General features: G+C 36.4%; 1 protein-coding gene across 1 annotated transcript in view; it reads right to left on the bottom strand.

Moving 5' to 3' along the window:
- MTREX (Mtr4 exosome RNA helicase) overlaps positions 1–17,374 on the bottom strand; it is a 125,009-nt gene that overhangs the window by 74,711 nt on the left and 32,924 nt on the right. Inside the window, exons 6-13 of the mRNA XM_050794685.1 lie at positions 11,570–11,744; positions 9,981–10,071; positions 8,316–8,440; positions 7,151–7,249; positions 6,589–6,691; positions 4,678–4,809; positions 2,143–2,222; positions 775–885 (exon numbers count right to left, since the gene is read on the bottom strand). Coding sequence (XP_050650642.1) covers positions 775–885; positions 2,143–2,222; positions 4,678–4,809; positions 6,589–6,691; positions 7,151–7,249; positions 8,316–8,440; positions 9,981–10,071; positions 11,570–11,744 — 916 coding nt within the window. The remainder of the gene's footprint in view (positions 1–774; positions 886–2,142; positions 2,223–4,677; positions 4,810–6,588; positions 6,692–7,150; positions 7,250–8,315; positions 8,441–9,980; positions 10,072–11,569; positions 11,745–17,374) is intronic.

The raw sequence follows: 17,374 nt of genomic DNA on the forward strand, positions 1-17,374 counted from the left end.
CCCATTTTTAATATCCCATTTCTCGGAATAAATATCAGTATCATTAAAAAAAATGAAATCAGATGCTCTCTGGTTTAAATTAGAATATTCAAAAAACTCTCTTTCCTAAGTTTAACCAGCAATTTCCTTGTCTTCTCTAAACTAATCCTTTTATTCTGTATATAGAAAGAAGTTTACAACCCCAGGTTTAGTAATTAAATACACCTTCTGCAACATTCTGTGGTATCCAATAGTGTTACCACTACATTCTTTGTTTTTGTTCTTGTTTTTGAGACAGTTTTGCTCTTGCTGTCCAGGCTGGAGTACAATGGTGTGTCTCCACTCACTGCAACCTCCGCCTCCCGGGTTCAAATGATTCTCCTGCCTCAGCTTCCCTAGTAGCTGGGACTACAGGTGCCCACCACCACGCCTGGCTAATTTTGTATTTTTAGCAGAGACGGGGTTTCTCCACGTTGTCAGGCTGGTCTCAAACTCTCGACCTCAGGTAATCCGCCCACCTTGGCCTCCCAAAGTGCTGGGATTACAGGCGTGAGCCACTATACCCGGCCACCACTACATTCTTTAAGAAAGGAAACAAATGGTTTTTTTTAACCTACACTCCAAGATTTATTTAAGTATAACAGCATATATAAACATCAAGTTCACTATTTAAGTCATTTCATTAAGCCTTGTGAAACACACACACACAAAACTGCCTATAAACAATGTTCTCTAATTTTCAGACTCTTCATACAACACAATATGGGGGCATAAAAAATAAAAATAAAACCATACCTTTATCAATCCTTCAGAAAAGAGAATTTCTATAGTTTCTTTCAAAATAGGAAGTAAACCACCATGGTGAATACCAATTCCCCTCTTCAAAAGAGGAAGTACATGTTCTACCTGTGATTTTGGAATAACACTGATTTTACATGTGAGAAAATGGTTTTTAAAATGTTAAACTAACTCAATTAAGAAAAATGAGTAAATAATGCTTTCTCTTTAAAGAAACTTAGTAAAATCTTTCCAGAATAAAAGCAAAACACAAATCTATATTCTCACAGATTATTAAATTCAATATAATTCTGGCCTAGTTCATATGAAAGGCATATAGTAAATATACTTTACAAATGCTTTGCTGACTTAAACTTTCCAGCATCACTTCATCTCCTCAAAAAACATTACACGCTATGGGGGCAGTTTTTGCCTGTAGAAAATAAACTTAAAAGATACTGGCAACTCAAACCCCCCAAAAATAAATCACTGTAACACATATTTAACATGAATATGTACTTAATCTAAAAATAAATCAATTCTTGAAGAATTATTTTAACAATCTATCAAATGCCATTAAATACTTAATACTAGAAGTGCGCGATAACAAAGATGTATAAAAACATGGCTCAGCCCTCAGATACTACTAATTCACCCAGGAAGAAAAGCTACAAAAAAGTTTATACATCAAATACCCTTTTCAAACAGCAAGAAACATGTTACCACAGTCTTATGAAAAATCCCTTACAAATCAAGGCATTCATCTGTAAAGGAAAGTATGATGACTTCCCAAAGTTTCTTTTCACCCAACAGAACTTTCATACCAGTCTAACACACTATTTCTCAGCTCTGGATGCATAGTACAATCATCAGGGGAACCTTTAAAAGATTCTGATGTCCAGGTCGCACATCAGATCAATTAAATCAGAATCTCTGGAAGTGGCACAAAAGCATCAGCATATTTTGGAATTCCCAGGCAATTTCAACAGTCGAAGCAAAAATACACTGGATTAAGGCAAAGTAGGTGTGTTAAATTCCTCATTAAACACACGATTTTCAGTAAGGGTTCTCTCTTATTTTATGTGGTAGCCTTATGGATTAAAAAAGTTAATGACTTAAAACTAGCATTAAAAATTCTGTAATACTGAGAACACTAGTAATTTTCACACCATGCTAGCTCTCAAAGTTCCTTCAGGCAGCAAATCTTTCTTCCTATTGACTTTTTGAAGTTTAAAGTAAAAGTCAAAGTATCATTTAAGTGCATATCACAACATATATGCTGCAGTGTGTGAAAAGTGTAATAGAGTAATAAAACCAAGCAACATAAAGTGAATATAAGAAATCTATTAATATCTACACTTTTATCTACTGATACTGAAAACTCACCTGAGGGAGTTTTTTATCTTCATCGGATAAGCAATCAATTGCATTACTGAATACTTCTTCAACCATCTTCTTTTCTTCATCTAGGAGAAAATTCAAGGGTACAGAAAATTCAAGGGTACAGAAATATCAAAATGAGTCAGTGATACCACACTTCACACATAACAAAGAATAAGGATCTAAAGGCCAGGCGTGGTGTCTCAAGCTTGTAATCCCAGCACTTAGGGAGGCTGAGGCAGACGGCTGGCTTGAGGCCAGGAGTTTGAGAACAGCCTGGGCAACATGGCAAAGCCCCGTCTCTGCAAAAAACACAAAAAAATTAGCCAGGCATTGTGGCATGCACCTGTAGTCCCAGCTACTTGGGAGGCTGAGGCAGGAGGACCACCTGAGCCCAGGAGGCTGAGGCTGCAGTGAGCCATGATCGCACCACTACACTCCAGTCCTGGCAACAGAGTGAGACCCTGTCTCAGGAAGAAAAAAAAAAAAGAGTCTTTAAAGAGCAAAAGTAAAGAGGTGGCATTTAAAATGGTTAAGGAGAAAGTAGATAAAAATTATCCCATAATCAATATAATTCTCTGCCTTTCAAAACATATCTAGTAGACTTAATTCATGAAAAAAACACTGTCTTACAAAAATAATAACAATAACCACATCTAGTGCTTTACATATAACATGTAAGTCTAACAATTACAGGACACAGGAACTATTATTATCTACATTTTACTACTATGTAAAGTGAAGCTTACTTTTTAATAATTAGCACTACTATTAAATGTGAGAAAAACAATTCCAAAGCCCATGCTCTTTCTTAACCATTGCACTGCCTTCTTGTGCAGAGTCTACCAAACAATATGTACTGAATAAATATTTGTTAAACCAAATAAATATTTGTTAAATTAATTAGTATGCAACCCTGCCAACTTTAAGTTTATTTGGCACTTGTAGGTAAAACATTTATGGGCAGAACAATTCAGTCTTTAAAAAAACACAAACTATTATTGGCTTTAGGAGGCTATGATGGCTATCTGTCATTTGTTACTTTTACTCATGGAAAAGTAGGAATTAGCTTTAAAATGCACAGATAAAAAAAAAACCTGTCTTGATAAAGAAAACAATACAACTGAAATTAAAATTTGGACGCCTTAAGATATTATTTACTTTTCATTGTACTGGATTACATGTGTAAAAGGCAGAGTTGAAAGATAATCAGGTTGGTATTCAGTACACTGCAATTCTTGGCCAGTGGTATGGTTTGAATGTGTCCCCCTAAAGTTAATGTGCTGACCCCTTAATCCACAATACAACAGTGTTGAGAGGTAGGGCCTTTAAGAGACAGGGCCCTCATGAATGGATTAATGCCTTTATCAGAGGAGTGGCTTAGTTATCACTGGTATGGGTTCCTGATAAAAAGATGAGTTCAGCCCTCTTCTCCCACCTTTTGCTCTCTCTTGCATGCTCTCCTGCCCTACTGTCTTCAGCCATGGGATTCCACAACAAAAAAGGCCCTCACTAGATGTGCTGGGTCCCTCAAATTGGATTTCCAGCCTCTTGAACTATAAGAAATAAATTTCTACCTTTCATAAATTACCTAGTGATATGGTTTGGCTCTGTGTCCCCGCCCAAAACTCATCTTGTAGTTCCCATGGTTCCCATGTGTTGTGGGAGGGACCCAGTAGGAGATGACTGAATCATGGGGGTGTGTCTTTCCTATGCTGTTCTCATGATAGTGACTAAGTCTCATGAGATCTGATGGTTTTAAAAAATGGGAGTTTTCCTGTACAAGCTCCCTCACTTTGCCTGCTGCCACCCACGTAAGATGACTTGCTCCTCCTTGCCTTCCACCATGATTGTGAGGCATCCCCAGCCACATGGAACTGTGAGTCCACTAAACCTATTTCCTTTGAAAATTGCCCAGTCTTGAGTACGCCTTTATCAGCAGCGTAAAAACGGACTAGTCTCAGCTATTCTGTCACAGCAACACAAAATGGACTAAGATAGTCAGGTTGTGCTACTATCTTAACTGTGTGACTTTAAGTGAATTACTTTTGCAATTAATGTATAGAAACAATTTGCTGATTTGCTAAAAGTTATATCACTTTGACTGAGAATTACAAAATAGTTAAGCAAAGGGCAGGTCTTACTGGTTTACACTTCAGTGAGAATGAAGCATAGTATTTTCTATATAGAAGGTGGTCTAACCAAGCTACAAGACCTACCCTTAAGTGGTCAAATAGAGAACCATAATAACTGAGGAGTTTTATGATAACAAAGTGTAAGAAGGCATGATTCTAATATTTTTTATAGGGTTCTCCGAATTTTAAATAGAACAATGTACACATATCTTTCAATAAAAGGAGAAGAAAGGAAAGAAAGTATAAGTCAAGGCTCTTTAAAGCTTTTACAAATGTGCTGAGTACTGCTGTAAGTGTAAGGTGAATGGCATATCCTAGTAATACATAATAGATAAAAATATTACTAGAAATATATTTTACACTTGTTTTCACACAACATTAAAATGATACTGAAATGATGTAGTACCTGTGTTGAAATCTAATTTGGTCATTTGAAGTGCATAGGCTTCACAATCTTTCTTACTAAAACTGAAAATAATCACAGGTTGGAAATTTCTTTCCATAATCATCTTCACAATTTTGAAAACATTTGATGGTCCTGCAAAAAGAGTAAATAATACACCAAAATTAACTCAAAATAGATCACAGATCTAAATTTAAAAGCTAAAACTATAAAACTTTTAAAAGAAAAACATAGTAATAAATCTTCCTGATCTTGGGTTAGACAAAGCATTCTTAGATATGACAACAAAAGCATAAACAACGTGAGAAAAAAAAATGCATGAACTGGACTTCATCAAAGTGAAAAACTTCTGTGATTTCATGGACACCATCAATAAAGTAAAAAGACAACCTCAAACAGAATGGGGGGAAATATTTGCAAATCGTCTATCTGATAAGGGTCTAGTATCCAGAATATGTAAAGAACTATCATAATTCAACAACAACAATGTTCAACATCATTAGCCACCAGGGAAATGTAAACTGAAACTACATTAAGATACCACTTCACATCTAATAGGATGACTATAATCAGACATGCAATACTAAGTATCGTGGAAAAATTATATGTGAAAAAATTAGGTCCATCAGATTATACTACTATCTTCCCAAATGGGAAATCAGGGCAAAACACATAATCTGAGTTTCAATTACCCATTACCTAGCCCAGGGATGCTGTAATTACAGAAAGATGCCTCTGTTTCTATGGAGGAGGTGTACGGTGATACAAAGGATATAGAGAAAATGGAACCCTCATACATTCCTGATGAAAATGTAAAATGGTATAGCCACTTTGGAAAATACTTTGGCAGTTTCTCAAAAGGTTAAATATAGACTTTCCATATGGCGCAGCAATTCCACTCCTAGGCATATATCCAGAAGAAAACACCTAGTCACACAAAACTTGTATTAAATAGTACATTGCATCAACGTTAGCAGCATTCCTAACAGTCAAAAACTAGAAACAACCCAAAAGTCCATCCAATGATGAATGGAGAAACAAAATGTGTTATATTCATACAATGGAATGTTATTTAACCATGAAAAGGAATGAGTACTTATAGCATAAAATGAACAAACCAGCTGGGCACAGTGGCTCACACCTGTAATCCCATCACTTGGGAGGCCAACGTGGGCAAATCGCTTCAGGTCAGGAGTTCAAGACCTGCTTAGCCAACACGGTGAAACCCCGTCTCTACTAAAAATACAAAAATTATCCGGGTATGGTGGCAGGTGCCTATAATCCCCAGCTACTTGGCAGGCTGAGGCAGGAGAATCACTTGAACCCAGGAGGTTGCAGTGAGCCAAGATAGCACCAGTGTACTCCAGCCTGGGTGACAGAGCGAGACTCTGTCTCAAAAAAATAAATAAATTAAAATAAAATAAAATAAAATAAAATAAAATAAAATAAAATAAACAAACTTTGAAAACATTATGTTAAGAGAAAGAAGCCAGTTGCTCCAAACATATGAAATGTACAGACAAGGGAAAGCCACAGAGATCAAAAACAGGCTAATGATTAGCTAAGTCTGGGGGATGAGAAGGGAAAGGCTGGGGGAAAAGGGAGAATAACTGTTAATGTGTACTGGGTTTCTTTTTGGTACATGAAAATATTTTGGAACTAGACAGTGGTGATGGCTGTACAACTCTGTAAATATACTAAAGACTATTGAATTGTATACTTTAGATGAGTAAATTCTATAACATGTAAATTATACTTAATGTCATACAAAAAAGATAAATATTTATTCAATTTTATCATATCTCATCTAGATCTTTACATAGCTTCAGAAAAAAAACTAAGACAAAAAATGTCAGAGTAATTTGAATACACAATTTACATGTAAAATTCTCTCAAAGCAAAGTTCCAAATTACCTTTTGTTCCTCCTTTCCGCCCTTTCTGGTCTCCTTTGGCCAAATCACCTGCATCTCGAAGCACTTGCATTGCAGTATTAAAATTATCTTCTCTGAAGTCACCCTGGCATCACAAATTTTTTCTGTGTAACTTCACTAATATTTAATCATAATTCAAACATTTTTCATACATAAGGCTTCCTCAAATAAAATAATTTAGTATAATAATGAAAGCCACTAAAATAGTCCAAACATGATCTGTGGTAAGAGGTATTAAAAGGTGAAAAAGAAGTAATAAAAATGTAGAAAAGCAAAACATAAGATATCTGAAACATGTCCAGAACTCCTATTCTCTAGGCATTTTTAAATACTGGGAAGGAGGGAAATCTGATTCATGCATAAGAAAAATAAGTCTCAAATATAATGTTTGAAATAAACACACACACAAAAATCAAGACTGATTAAAACTAAGACACACGAATGTATCTCTGCCATTCTTCTCTAATTCCAAATTAAAAAAAAAAACCAAGATATTAACAATAAAGCATGACATTATAGATTTAAAAAGCACAATTACTCTTACATTTTCATCAACCACAAGATGCAGGCCATCTCCCCCTGCTGGAAAAATGTAGTGTTGCAATGGAGTGGGCCGATAATCTGTGTAAATTACATGACAAGGCTGTAAAAAGAAAGAAATAATTAAACATACAGAATTTTATTTCTTCAAAATAAAACCATACTTTAGTCCAATCTAAAAGCTCTTAAGAAAATCAAGTAATGAATTCAACATTTCAAAGAGAAAATACTTCAAAAAACTCACTAAAACCCAGGCAAGAGAAAAATGTAGAAAAATTAGGTCTATGAAATTATACTACCATCTTCCCAACTTACCAATTCCCTAACCAGGGCTAAATACATGACCTGAGCATCAATTACCCATTACCTAGCCCTGGGATGCTGTAATTATGGAAAGATGCTTATTTTTCTACAGAGGAGGAGTACGGTGATACAAAGGATCCGTGAGCTAAAACGGAACTTTTCTGCCCCACCCAGGCTTTTCAGAACCTTAGTATAAAGCAGCAGGTTGATCTAGCTTCTCCCTAAGATCCACTGGGTTTTTCTACCCTACAGAAGCAATATGGGAGAATGTCATAAAAACACGATCAGGGAGCTTATAAACAGGTAAGTTCATGAGAGTATCAGTATAAAGGAAAATTAAGGGCAGAAAAATAAAAGCAAGAATAAATTCAGTATACGTAAACAAATGCCTGTTACAAGCCTATACAGATGCTAAAGTCAGACTAGAAAGGCAAAACAGAAACAGTCAGTAAAAAGTCTGTGTTTACAGGACAAAAATCAAATCAAATGCTCAAGAGATGCCCAGCTTTTCCTGGCACCAAAGCATTAGGGGAAATTCTGTGTACTCATGGATACCTATCTAAGTAAATGAAGTAGTTTCTAAACCTGGCAGATCATCAGATCAACTTGGGAAATTTTGAAAATCGGAGCTCCCAAGGCACTATTCCCTGAGATTTAGACACAGTGGGTTTGCGATGGGGCTCAGAAATCAACATTTCTAAAAAGCTAGTCAGTTGATTTTGATAAGCTGCTTGATTTGAGAAGTAGTTTACCATTAAAATTTTATTATTCTGGACAACATCAGGAAAAAAGCATAGGGAGACTAGAGCAAGGCTAATCTGTAATATTTTGAAAATTGAAGACATCAAAAAAGGAAGGAAAAATACCTGTTTATGTAAATGGCAAATCCATTCAGCAAACTGCCGGGCATTTGGAATAGTAGCCGAAAGAAAGACATAGTGGACGTTATCAGGAAGCAAAATAATAGTTTCTTCCCATACTACACCACGTTCTGAAAAAAAAAATATAAACTTTGGACTATAGTTGGACTACAGTGTCACTCTGTGATAGCATCTAAAATTACATTATCTGAAGTTTTATAGTTAGAAATGCAGACTTTACCCAAGAATATTTTAAGCCATAGAACCTTACTGAAAACAATTTCTCACCATTAATCTATCCAGTAGAAAATCAGTAGACTAAACCACTATAAATACAATGTACTCTGACATAGCCTACAAAGAGCAATTCCAGGGTTAATCTTTCCAAACAACCTAACAAGAGCCTCAATGACAAGGCAGCGGAACAGTATTTCTATGGCACAGCATTGAAAAGTAATGGTTACTGACTTGTAGAAAGTTGTAGCAACAAATTTAGAAGATACTATTACTATTCCAGATGGCATCGTTCACCCAAATTATCCTTGTGATCATCTGGAGATGAAAGAAAGACTTGATGAACGATAAAACTGTAAGTCATTTTTATTAAAATGGAAAAGGTTTGACAGCTTCCCTCCTAAAATAAACAAATCAACAAAGGATTTCTGATTCTAAAACCAAAACAACTCTCTTAAGAGCTTAATTTTATAAATTTGGAAAGGGTGAAATATTCAAAGGGTAAATGATTTCTTAAATTCTATTACTTTCTCCATAAATACAGGTTGATTTAGTGAGCTAGTTTAAATAAAAACCAAATCTTAAGTGTGTACATATTAAACATTTAACTTTTCAATGTGTTTGTTAATGTTAACCCTGCCAGCACCCTAAAAATTCCAAGCATACTTACTTTTTCATTACGAGAGTGTAACAGCCTAAGTAAGGGGCATTTGTAAGTTTTTATTTTTGTTCATTTTTATTTCATAATCCTCACTTTTTTAAAAACCATAAACACGTATTTTATAGTTACTGAACTAAATAAAAATCAGGAAAGTTAACTTTGCAAGCTAGAAGTTTTAGAAATTCTACAACATTAGTTCTATTGGTGAGCTCTCTATTAGAAGCATGCCAGCTTTTAATTTATTTTGCTTTATTTGAATTTGCATTCCTCACCCAGCAAAAGTTACTATTAAGGAGCTGTACTTGAATGAAATCTTAATGGAAAAATAATATCATGTTGTCCACAATTTAAAGAAGCAAGGCCAGGTGTGGTTCATGCCTGTAATCCCAGCACTTTGGGAGGCCAAGGTGGAAGGATCACTTGAGTCCAGGAGTTCAAGACGTGCCTGCTCAACATTGTGAGACACCATCTCTACTAATAAAATAAATAAAAATTAGCCAGGCATGGTGGTACACGCCTGTTGTTTTAGCTACTTGGGGAACTGAGATGGGAGATCAAGTCTGCGGTGAACCATGACGCTAATACTGCACTTCAACCAGGGTAACATAGTGAAACTCTGTTTCAAAAATAAATACGTAAATAAATATAAAGAAGCAACAGTTTATTGAACCCGAGTCACACAAAAACTAGAAGCAAAATTTAACAATAACTTGCTCAAAATTCCTAATGTCATTCTAAAGGGAAACACATGACATATATTTCAACACTGAATATACCTGAATCTCTCATATAATGAATTTCATCAAATATAACCCAAGCAACTTCTCGCATAACTTCAGAACCTCTGTAAAGCATACTTCTCAAAATCTAAAGAAAAAAGTGAAAAATTTATTTAGTTGGATTCTGGCATAACAGCTAATAGTTAGACAAAAGTTGTTTTTTCCAAGGAGGAATTGTGGATGTTTTTTATTAAATGGAAATTTTAAAATAATTTTAAAGGGTTACAGAACTTACTATTTAACAAATATTAACAAAAGTAATATTATATTGTTGTATATTTATATATTATATATTCCTTTTCTCATAAAAAACAAAGTAAATGGCTTCTAAACAGTTACTAATCAGATACGATCCACAGAGAGAATGATCACCCCTACTCTCCATATGTCTAGAATATGACACAACTTCCTTCTATATATAGCACCATCCCAAGATTCACACTTTCTAAAATATTAGTACAACTTAAATTATCCTCTATTCAAAACACTGGATCATCCCTGAGTGTTTGCCCATTCTTTTCTGCCTCGTTTTCTTGCAACATGGATACTTCCTGGCAACTGTTATCCTAATTTTTGGAGTTGATGAAAACCTTCCACAGATGAAAGAAAGTTCTGAAAATGAAAAACAAACTTCCATGAGGCGACCAAATGAAAAGTGAGCAATGCTTTTGGCTGGTTCTCCAAACCAGAAGCTAATTTATGCTCACCGTTATACCATGTCCTTGGAAAATGCAAAGATATAACTAAAGTATGTACAAAAATACTTAGTAAAGATAGCTAATCATGTCCAAAACTTAAGATATTATAAGTATATGCAAAACTTAACTGCAATTATGGGAAGAAGGTAAACATAATACTGCACTCTTTAGAAAATCAGTTACTCGGCCAGGTGCAGTGGCTCACACCTGTAATCCCAGCACTTTGGGAGGCCGAGGCGGGTGGATCCTGAGGTCAGAAGATTGAGACCATCCTGGCTAACACGGTGAAATCCCGTCTCTACTAAAAATACAAAAAATTAGCTGGGCGTGGTGGTGAGGGCCTGTAGTCCCAGCTACTCGGGAGGCTGAGGCAGGAGAATGGCGAGAACCCAGGAGGCGGAGCTTGCAGTGAGCCAAGATCGTGCTACTGCACTCCAGCCTAGGTGACAGAGTGAGACTCCATCTCAAAAATAAATAAATAAATAAATAAATAAATAAATAAATATCAGTTACTCGTCTACCTGTATCAACACTCAGATATAGAAGGCAAAGTCACATGAAGAGTCACTATTTACATAAAACTACATATTCAAATCCTTAAAACTATGTATATAAAACCAATAAAATATTGTCATGTCACCGACAGTAATAAACTTTAAAAATACTTGAAGAAAAAATGTATCTATGAGACAAATAACAAAGTATGGTAATGTAGAAATTTAATATTATCAGAACATTTTAAGATAAATTTTATCCATTTTGCCTAAGTCTAATGAGAAAATAAAGTATTATACTTAAGTAGAGCAACCAATAAAACATCACGTTTTAACTGAATAGTCACATTAATTTAATTAAAAACGAAGTCAGATGAGGCACTATATGAATTACCTCTGTGGTCATAACAAGACAAGATGCCGTAGGATTAATAGTAACATCACCAGTCATCAAACCAACGTCTTGAAATTCTTCATACATTTCACGGTATTTTTGGTTACTCAGAGCCTTAATTGGGCTGGTAAATATTACACGCTGCTTTTCCCTTAAGGCCAATGCGATGGCATACCTACAAATGTGAAAACAAATAATCATAAAACTTTTCCTTTAAATTATGACTTTAAAAATTGTTAATATTTAAATTGTGTCCAAATTTTCCCTAATTACTTATCTTGAATGGACTTTGAAGAACAGTAACACCATATGTATTATACTAATAATTATAATAAATATGACATAGAGTGATCTAGAACCATTTTAACTCTAGTCACTTAATCACTAATACTAATAGATCACTAACATTTACCCTATTTCTTGCAAGGAAAACACCTATGGTTCTAAGATGGGTCTACAAAAGTTCAGAGCCTCTGTTCATACATACACAGATGATAAAGTGCTTATAGCCCCTGGAGAATGAAGTGTTTCCTCAAGTTTCACAAATAAGTTCATCTATATGTATTCTTTGCCCACACATAACAGTTAACAAGTCAGTCCTCTGAAAATTATGGTAGGTTCTGATTACCGAAAATTTTTTCCATAGCTATTAGCAGAACACAATAGAGCAGTTTTGTTGTTCTTTAAATATAGACAATGACATCATCATTAAATTTAACATTATAGTAGATCCTCCTTATTATTCAGCTCCTGCCCAGAATAGGCTTATTATAATGTATTTGGGGAAATAAAAATAACATTCATCCCAGTCATCCCCCAAAATAGTGAAATAAGCATTTTTTTAAAAATCGGGAAGTTGTCTAAACATCAAATATGAATTTTAAGAAATATACATGAAACAGAAATGCTACATACATTATCTAAACTTTTCAAGAAAAAAATTGCAAGGTATAAAAAGAAACAGATGATCCGCATGTAGGAAAAAAGAAGCAGTCACAAGAAATTGTCTCAAAAAGGAACCAAAACTATTAACAACATAATCAAATGGAAAGTCTATAGATTAGGCCGGGTGCAGCGGCTCACACCTATAATCTTAGTATTTAGGGAGGCTGAGGTGGGTGGATCACATGAGGCCAGGAGTTCGAGACCAGACTGGCCAACATGGGGAAACACTGTCTCTACTTAAAATACAAAAATTAGTCAGGTGTGGTGGGGTACATTTGTAATCTCAGCTACTTGGCAGGCTGAAGAAGGAGAACTGCTTGAATCCAGGAGGTGGAGGTTGCAGTGAGCCAACATCACGTCACTGTACTCCAGCCTGGGAAAAATTCACTAGATGGGCCCAAAAGCAGATCTGTGATGACTGTTATCAATGAACATGAAGATAAATTGAGATAAATTATCAAATCTGAAGAGAAAAAGAAATAGAAGAAAAAGAGACACTTAGAGATCTGCAAGACATCCTCAAGTATCCCAAAGGAAATTCCAAAATGAGACAGAGGTAGGAAAAAAAAGTAACAATAAAAAATTTCATTTGTTTAAAAGACATTACTCTAGAGATCCAAGAAGCTCAATTAACACAGGAGGAAAAAGCAAAAAAGAACCATACCTAGAAACATCATAAACTGCTAAATGACAAAGCCAAAGAGAGTCTTTGAAAAACTGCAACAGAAAAACTCGAACAACATAATTAAGGCTGACTTCTCACCAGAAACAATGGAGTAGAATGAAACAGTTATCAGTAGAATAATGTATCTGGAGTTGAAGGAGAAAAAAATCTGTTAACCAGGAACTCTATATCCAGTGACACTGTCTTTCAAAAATGAAAGCAAAATAAAACTACTCTGTAAGACATATTTGTTAAAAACCCTTCAAACTGAAAAGAAACAAAACCATAAAAACAGAACAATTAAGACTATTTATGTATATAAAAGCATATATAAAACTTTTATCATTTAATATTTTTAGAAAACACAATTTAAAGCAATGATTATATTGTATTACAGATACCGTATTACTAGATTTACAGCATATGTAGTTGAAATATGTAGGAGAGTATTAAATAGTATAAAAATGAGAAGAAAATATTAGGGCAAGTTTTCAGTATTTTCCATAAATTGTGATTGTGATTTAGTTAAACCTGAACACTGTAAGCCCCAAAATAACCACTAAAAACATAACTCAAAGAAAGCTAAAAAGTCAAAAGAGAAATTAAAATGGTACACTAAAAGATATTTGTTAAACGGAATAGAAGTAAAGGAGTAAAAATAAGGATTAAAAAAACCATGAGAAATATACCAAAAGACTCCCAAAACCAACAACAAAAGGCAAATATAAATCCAACCAAATCAATCATTAAGTTAAATTACTGAAATTTCATGAAGTATTTTCTCTAAGCACAAATTAAATTAGAAATAACAAATGGCTAAGTATATGGAAAATCATGTTTGAAAAGTAAACAACATACTAGGGAACCAAGAGAAATGAAAAAATGGAATGAAAATGAAACACAGTATTATCAGTTTACAGGATGCATTTTAAGCAGTACTAAGAGGGAAATTTTATAGTTTTATAGAAAAACTTATATTAAACATAAAGAATTATCTAAAACTTCAAGAAATTTCTACACCAGGCACAGTGGCTCACAGCTGTAATCCCAGCACTTTGGGAGGCAGGGACGGGGGAACTGCTGAGCCTAGGTGTTCAAGAGCAGCCTGGGCATCATGGCGAAATCCCATCTCTTAAAAAAAAAGTATATACTTGGCCATGTGTGGTGGCTCGCACCTGTAATCCTAGCACTTTGGGAGGCTGAGGCAGGAGGACTGCTTGAGCCCAGAAGTTCAAGACCAGTCTGGCCAACACAGACCCTGTTGTCTCTACAAAAAAAAAAAAAAAAAAAAAAATCAAAATCAAAATAAATAAATAAAATTTAAAAATTAGCTGGGTGTGGCAGCACATGTCTGTACTCCCAGCTACTAAGGAGGCTGAGGTGGGAGCATCAACTGAGCCTGGGAAGTTGAGGCTGTAGTGAGCCATAATCATGCCACTGCATTCCAACCTGGTTGAGACTCTGTCTCATAAAAGAAAAAAAGAAATTTCTGGATAGACACGGTATACCAAAATTGGCTTTAATAAACGGGAAATTAAATTAGGAACTAAAAATCTTCCCACAAAGAAATGCCTAGGCTTAAATGGCTTCACTAGTGAATTCTATCAAACATTTAAGAAGTATGCCAAATACACAAAGCCTTACAGAAAACAGACCAGGAGGGAACACTTCCAGCTTCCAGTTTACTTTAAGAGATCAATAATACTCTGACACCAATGCTAAAGACTTTATAAGAAAATGACATACCATTAATCCTCATGATGACACAAAAGTCTAGAATAAAAGAGTCAGCTCCCTACACATGCAGGTTCTGAGGACTGAAAATATACTACTGTATTTGCAAAATGAGGAACCCATGGATACGGAGAGACAACTATTCATATCTGAAGGTTCCACAGGGCCTACTGCAGAAATTTGAGCTTCTGTGGATTCTGCTATATGAGGGGGTCTGGGATAATGAGTGACAACCATACTGACAATACTGACAAACTGAAATTGGCAACATACACAAATGATCATCTGCCATAAACAACCAGATTTAGTCCAGGAATACAAGGTTGGTTTAAAAATCAGAAAATTTAATATAGTACTCTAAGAGAATAAAAAGCTAATACCACATGATTTCCTCAATAGATGTAAAAATTCATTTCACAAAATACAACATATTTTGATAAAAACTCTCAATTTTTTGTTTACTTTCATTTATTCCCTACTAAGACCAGAAAGAAACAACCTCATTCTCATAAAGAGCAACCAGCGAAAAACAGCTAATATCATAATTAATGTTGAAAGACTGAACGTTTTCTTCCTCATATCAGAAATAAGGCAAGGATGTCCACTCTCACTACTATCCAATATTGTACTAGATATTGCCAATGCAATAAAAAAGACACACATATTGAAAAAGAAGTAAAACTGTCTTTTTTCACAGGCAATGTTACCATCTATAGAAAAGTCATATGGAATGTACAAAAAAGTTAATAAAACTTAAGGAAACATAATGAGGTTGCTGGATAAAATATCAATATATAGGCCGGGCGCGGTGGCTCACGCCTGTAATCCCAGCACTTTGGGAGGCCAAGGCAGGTGGATCATGAGGTCAGGAGATGGCGGCCATCCAGGCTAACACTGTGAAATCCCGTCTTTACTAAAAAATACAAAAAAAATTAGCCAGGCGAGGTGGCAGACGCCTGTAGTCCCAGCTACTCGGGAGGCTGCTACAGGAGAATGGCATGAACCCAGGAGGCGGAGATTGCAGTGAGCCGATATCGTGCCACAGCACTCCAGCCTGGGCGACAGAGCAGGACTCCATCTCAAAAAAAAAAAACAACAAACTGTACTTCAATATACACGCTATTGGCAATCCAAATATAACCTTAAGGAAAAATGTGGAGGTGGCACCCAAGATGGCCAAATAAGAACAGCTCCAGCCTCCAGCTCCCCTGAGTGACACAGAAGACGGGTGATTTCTGCATTTTCAACCGAGGTACCGGGTTCATCTCACTGGGGCGTGTCAGACAGCCCATGCTGGTCAGTGGGTGCAGCCCGACCAGAGAGAGCTAAAGCAGGATGAGGCATCGCCTCACCTGGGAAGGGCAAGGGGGAAGGGAATTCCTTTTCCTACCAAGGGAAACTGAGACACACAACACCTGGAAAATCGGTTAACTCCCACCCTAATACTGTGCTTTACCAAGGGTCTTAGCAAACGGCACACCAGGAGATTATATCCCACACGTGGCCCAGAGGGTCCCACGCCCACGGAGCCTCCCTCATTGATAGCACAGCAGTCTGAGATCTAACTGCAAGGCGGCAGCCAGGCTGGGGGAGGGGCGCCTGCCATTGCTGAGGCTTAAGTAGGTAAACAAAGCCGCTGGGAAGCTCGAATTGGGTGGAGCCCACCACAGCTCAAGGAGGCCTGCCTGCCTCTGTAGACTCCTCCTCTGGGGACAGGGCATAGCTAAACAAAAGGCAGCAGAAACCTCTGCAGATGTAAATGTCCCTGTCTGACAGCTTTGAAGAGAGCAGTGGTTCTCCCAGCATGGAGGCTGAGATCTGAGAACAGACAGACTGCCTGCTCAAGTGGGTCTCTGACCCCTGAGTAGCCTAACTGGGAGACATCCCCCACTAGGTGCAGACCCACACCTCACACCTCACGCGGCTGGGTACACCTCTGAGACGAAGCTTCCACAGCAAGAATCAGACAGCAACACTTGCTGTTCAGCAATATTCTATCTTCTGCAGCCTCCACTGCTGATACCCAGGCAAACCGGGTCTGGAGTGGACCTCAAGCAAACTCCAACAGATCTGCAGCTGAGGGTCCTGTTAGAAGGAAAACTAACAAACAGAAAGGACACCCACAAAAAAATCCCATCAGTATGTCACCATCATCAAAGACCAAAGGCAGATAAAACCACGAAGATGGGGAAAAAGCAGTGCAGAAAAGCTGGAAATTCAAGAAATCAGAGCGCATCTCCCCCTCCTAAGGAACGCAGCTCATCACCAGCAATGGAACAAAGCTGGATGGAGAATGACTTTTACAAGTTGAGAGAAGAAGGCTTCAGTCGATCAAACTTCTCAGAGCTAAAGGAGGAACTACGTACCCAGTGCAAAGACACTAAAAACTTTGAAAAAAGAATGGAAGAATGGATAACTAGAATAATCAATGCAGAGAAGACCATAAACGAACTGATAGAGAT

This window comes from Macaca thibetana, chromosome 6 (genome assembly GCF_024542745.1).
Source record: "Macaca thibetana thibetana isolate TM-01 chromosome 6, ASM2454274v1, whole genome shotgun sequence".
Classification (NCBI taxonomy): Eukaryota; Metazoa; Chordata; class Mammalia; order Primates; family Cercopithecidae; genus Macaca; species Macaca thibetana.